At 33.6% G+C, this 5,512-nt stretch overlaps 1 protein-coding gene across 1 annotated transcript in view; it reads left to right on the plus strand.

Moving 5' to 3' along the window:
* Positions 1 to 5,120, plus strand: part of CHIC2 (cysteine-rich hydrophobic domain 2) — a 21,631-nt gene extending 16,511 nt beyond the window's left edge. The window contains exons 4-6 of the mRNA XM_009335144.1: positions 1,638 to 1,694; positions 1,861 to 1,920; positions 4,714 to 5,120. Of these exons, the coding sequence (XP_009333419.1) occupies positions 1,638 to 1,694; positions 1,861 to 1,920; positions 4,714 to 4,764 (168 nt within the window). The 3' untranslated portion in view covers positions 4,765 to 5,120. The remainder of the gene's footprint in view (positions 1 to 1,637; positions 1,695 to 1,860; positions 1,921 to 4,713) is intronic.
* The last annotated feature ends 392 nt before the right edge of the window (positions 5,121 to 5,512 follow it).

Consider the following 5,512-nt stretch of genomic DNA (forward strand, 5'->3'; position numbering starts at 1 on the left):
AGCCTTCACAGCTCAGATGGCAATTTTAACAAAGCTTGGGGGCTAGACAAGGGACAAAACGACTGAACTGAATGTTAATTACACTCTGCAGCCTTATTTTCTTTTGATTTGGAGCTGACTGGCAACTAAATTAACAAAAGTGTGACCATAACTGCTGCCCTATTTTCATTTAAAAGGAGAGCAGACTCTAAAAGGCTATCTTTACAAAGAAACAAGTGAGGTCTACTGATTATTGTTAAAGGGCACTGTCTTTAAAAACATAATAATAACAATAACCCCAAAAATACTCAATTCCCAATCGATGTGATAAATTAGTCACCGGCACACCCACCTTCTGATAATTCCTTGACTTGTGCTTTTTAAAATAAAACTTAATAAAAATTCAGTGTAATGATTACTCATAGATAGCAATGAACTAATTTTTAATCATGTGACCACAGTACATGCTTAGATGTGTTTCCCCACAACCACTTCGGTATTAAACTAGAGAGAAACTGATGTTTGAAAACCAAGATGGTAATATTTGGTGGGAAATGAATAATTTGTTGTCTAATTTTTATTTTGCTCAGACATTCTTGTTTCTCATGACAGCATTTAGTTTGATTTGTTAAGGTTCATTTACAGTACTTGCATTTTGTAGTAATAACAGCAAGATGCTTTCTCATCCCTTCCCCTCACCCCTCTCTGCCTTGTAAGGAAGCTGCAGCTGCACTAAGTTGTATTTGATCCTTGTCATTGCTCCGTCCTTTTGCACCTGCAGCTCTGTTGGTCTCATCTTAACACCTGGCACCATGAATTATCCTCTTTTTATTCATAGTCAGTAGCAAATCCCATTTAGAGCTAAGCAGTATATATTCTGGCAGTCAAATGACCATAAATGTCAGAATGTATTTCTCAAATGTAAATATAACTGAACAATTATATTCAAACTGCTGTGAAACTTTACAGCACAGAATGTCCTTTAATACTAGCATGCATAATCTTAAAAAGCTGTGCAGAACAGCTTTCAGGATTCTCTATCTGAAGTGTCAAGTGTGGACAACACAGGCAGTAAAACTTTGCTTTAGAATCCGAAATACTGGGTTTGGTCTTTACACAGATCACAGATTTAGTAATACTGATTTGTGCAATGTACTGTAACTTTCTGCATTTGGTTTTCAGTCTCTAAAATCTGGATATAAATGCAACAAAAAATTCTCTTTTGTTTAGAGTATTGCATATTTGTACTTGACCTACAGCATTGCAAAATAGTTCGCAACATTTGTCAGTTTAGATGCCGACCTTCTTAGAAGCAGTGCATTTAGACCACTGATACTGGGGGAGCAGTGTTCCTGCTTTTATACTTAGATCACTTCAAAATTTCTGTGGTTTTAAAGTTATAACTGCTATAAGAACCAGAAAGCATATATATGAACAGTTTTTGTTCCAAAATGGTTGAAGATAGTTATTTGGGTGTCATAAAAAGGTGTTTCTGTTCTAGTTACTACTTAATACCGGAGAAGTTTTGATAGTACTACAGACCACCCTGTACTCAGTCACTGTCCTGTACCTCTCTCCTTTTCACACAAAAGCAGCTGCAAAACAAAGTTTTTTCTAAAACCAGTCAAGAGTAAAATTCTTTCTCATTTGTCTTCCAGACACGAAGATCGATTGAGAAGTTATTAGAATGGGAAAACAATAGGTTATACCACAAGGTGAGTGCCGCAGGGAGCAGCTTCGTACTGTTGGAGTTTGAATTGCACAGTATGGAAACAGATGCTTTTGTTGAACGAAAAATATGAAAGGTGGACAAATGGGCCAGTCTGTGTGCTGCAATAAAATACAGCTCATTTTTCTTCTTTTTCTTTCCTCCTTGTCTAGCTGTGCTTGCATTGGAGACTAAGCAAAAGGAAATGTGAAACGAATAACATGATGGAATATGTAAGTTAAAGGGCTGTTTTGTGAGTTTCTCTATTAAATGATCATTTATTTTGCTTCTGATCTTATTCTTTTCATGATTATTAATCAGTAAAGGTGTCAGGAGCTTAATCGCCTGAGTGCAAGGATTTTCTACGGTTCACAGATGCATGGTTTCATGTGCAGGACTGATTTATAAAGTTATGAATGACTTGAAAACAAGGCTTCACTGTGTTCTGAAAAATAATAAATTAATTGCCAAGATAAAATAGCTTGAACATGTGCTGATGGAGTGTGAAATTTTAGATGCTGTATAAAGAATAACCACAACTTTGGTTACGCAGCAAGTCAGATATGGCTGTTTTATATAATGCTAATCAAGTCTAAAAGTATGGAAGAAGACCTTTCAACTAAGCTGTTGGAGCTTAAGAAACCTTTAGCCTTTTTAGATTTTAACTGCCCCTTACCTCAACTGTCTTGAAAGTATCTTTATCTCCAATTGGTGTCACTAAAATATTTTTAAGTCAGTCTCTGGAGTTTTAACTTACTTCAGTCTTTGGCTGAGACTCCATAAGCTCTTCTTGAAAATATACAGTGAGAAGTTATATGTGGTTTAAAATAAGTGTCCAATGTGGGATTTCAGTTTGTTTAGCTTGCAACCTTCTTGCTCTTTTTTGGTGCTGTTTCTATTCCCATTTTCAAAATATCTTGGAGGTACCTAGAATAGGATGAAATTAAGCTGCTAAAATGTAAGAAACATTAAAAGAAATTCTGCAAATTCTAATGCTCTAGGAAGTAGGCGGTAGGAAGGGTTAACTTTGAAAGTAAAGATTAGCCTTTGAGGAATATCCACTGTATTAGTTCTAACTTATTTGTGATCTTTCATTACATGGTACTTTGTCTGTTCTTTGAAACAACAAAGCTATCATGCATATAAAAATCTTAAGTGATTAAATAGTTGGAAATTATACTAAAAGAATCTTTTTCTTTTAGTCTTCCCCTTTTTCCTGTTCCTGCATTAGATCTTATTTCCAGCCTGAACATAAGATCTTTAAAATGCATTTTTTTACAGAACGGCTCTATTCAGTTCACTGAATAAGTAGACTTCTTGTGACATCTGTTCTACAAAATTTTTTGGTTTAGATGTATGAAATGTGACTGAAAATGGAATAAAGCAAATTTCAAAGAAAGTAGATTTGAGCTTTACCAAAATGAAGGGTTTTTTATTTCACTGAAAATTTTGTTTTTTCAACAGGAAAACATTAATATGTAAGCATGGGCATGCAGTTTTACAGGATAAAGATCGAAGATTTTATTTTCAATTTGTGAAACGTCTAATATATTGTCTCTGGATATATTTAATGAGAAAATTTTTACAAAATTTCTCTGTACCACTTTCTCATTTTCAGTGAACTGATTTGCTAGTGTCTTAAAAACTGCCCTGAATGTTGTATTCATGATTTAATTTTAAATAATGAACACTTATCCTTAATTTTTTTCAAAAGGGGTAATTTAAATTAGACTCTTGTACCCAAAACTTGGTGCTTTGCCAACTTGAGGTTCTAAATCCACTGTTGTAGATGGTAATTTAAATAAATAATTAAAGAAATTAAATAAAGACAAGGTAGTCTTACACCTTTGGCATAAACACAGTGTTGCAGCTTTACTTCTTGCTCCCTTTTTGAAACCTTGCCTGAATATCAGAAGCCCTGGTGTCTCTGAAGCATCCAGTGGTTGACTGGTCAATGGATTTTGAGCAGTTTGCATCACTTCTGAAAATAAGTCACTTCTGAATATCTCTGAAAATAAACTTACACACCTGATTTTAATATTCATTATTTCAAAAGTGTTTGCCTTAGAAATAAAATCACAGACTTCCTTCTTTTCTGATGGCCAGTATGCTATCAGAGATAGAAGTGTTTACTCTCTAAGCAGCCAAGCTGTGTTCTCCTTTACAATCAAAAACATTTAGAAATTCCTTTTTGACTTCTAAGAAAGGCAAGGTCCCCTTACAAGTAAATGAAATCCTTAGTTATGTTACCAGATGCATTTATTTGTTTATGAAGACAATCATGCTGCTGTATTATGACACTCTCTCTGAAGAAAGAAAATGCACAAGCGAACATTTACTTCAAGCTTTCTATTTAAAGTAGGATAAATATTTGGATTGTATGCTGGAGTGTACCCTACCATGTGTACATAGCTCAGAAACACAGTTTAAATTTGAATCGGGACCATAAGAATAATCATGCAAAAGCAGTAGTCAAGTTTCTTGTTAACTGCTTGCAGATTTGTTAGATATGGGAACGTTGCAAAAGTTGATACACCTTCCTGTACAAGTTTTGAACTACAAACATGATTTAGAAACCTATATTAAGTGGAAACAATTTTGAAGTAAAGGGAATTGCATGTGTAATTGAAAATTAACTTTGCATACGTTGTGCCTTCTGTTTTTTTTAAAATGAATGTTTATCTCTTTTTGTAATTTTTTCCTAATAAAGTAAATGAATTATGTTAAAGAATAATTACATAGTAGCTTATTTCAGTTTGTTTAGATGTGTTAGGTATTGGTAGGCAAACTTTTCTAATTGAATTTGATTCTTTAAGAGTTTTGGTTTTCTACCCCAAAACCATTATATCAAACATGACTTTTCTAACGGTCTCCAACCTAAGAAAAGCACCATGATCTTTGATCGTCATCACAACTTGAGGCACTTAAAAAAAAAAAAAAAAAAAAGCATGTTAGTTATCATTGTGGTAGATAATAGGACTGCTGCCATCTTCCATTTAATATATATTTGTTTTCTTTTTTTACAGGTCATCCTTATAGAATTTTTACCAAAGACACCGATTTTTCGACCAGATTAGCATTTGATTTATTTATAGAGACTTATTCAAGTATGTTGTCTTTCCAATGGTGCCTTGCTTGGTGCTCTCCTGGTGGTGACATATTATTGGTTCTACAGAATCTTGTGGTGTTTTCATTCTTTTTTGTTTGGTTTTTTGTTTTGTTTTGCTGTTTGTATTTTTTTTAAAATAAGAGCATGTTCTAAGTGCATTTGGTCAAACTCTGCAAAGTCATTTCACGCAAATGTTAACTACTACTTAAGTTATTGTTACTTTTACTACTTCTGTTTATTAATGTATCTTGATTTTCGAAGAGTCTTTTATATGTGTGCACGCGTGTGTGTACATATATATATGTATTACTACAAATACACAGCTGAAAATGGTATACAAGCGAGCAGGTATTTTTTTATCCCAAAATGATACAACTGATTGACTGTACATTGTGTAAGTCCTTTTACTCATTTACATGCTGAAGTACCTTCGAAGATCTTCCTAAACTTTTGTCAGTGACTAGTCAATTGTAAATATTTTTATTTCTTTTTGGGATATTGGCTAGCCTCTTTAACAAAAGAAGGAGATAAAGTTCTTTTTGAAACTGTGCTTTTTGGAACCCAAATGTCATTGCATTAGTAGAAATCTCTGTGCTTTTCATGAAGAAGTCCTGTCAGCTGGTTCTGAAAAAGTTCTAATTTAAAGGTTAAAAAAAAGAAAAGCAGCAAAATAGAATTATTTTACTCAGACTAGAAGAATCACTGAGAGAATTGCA

Source organism: Pygoscelis adeliae, unplaced genomic scaffold, assembly GCF_000699105.1.
Source record: "Pygoscelis adeliae isolate BGI_AS28 unplaced genomic scaffold, ASM69910v1 Scaffold21, whole genome shotgun sequence".
In the NCBI taxonomy this organism is placed as follows: domain Eukaryota; kingdom Metazoa; phylum Chordata; class Aves; order Sphenisciformes; family Spheniscidae; genus Pygoscelis; species Pygoscelis adeliae.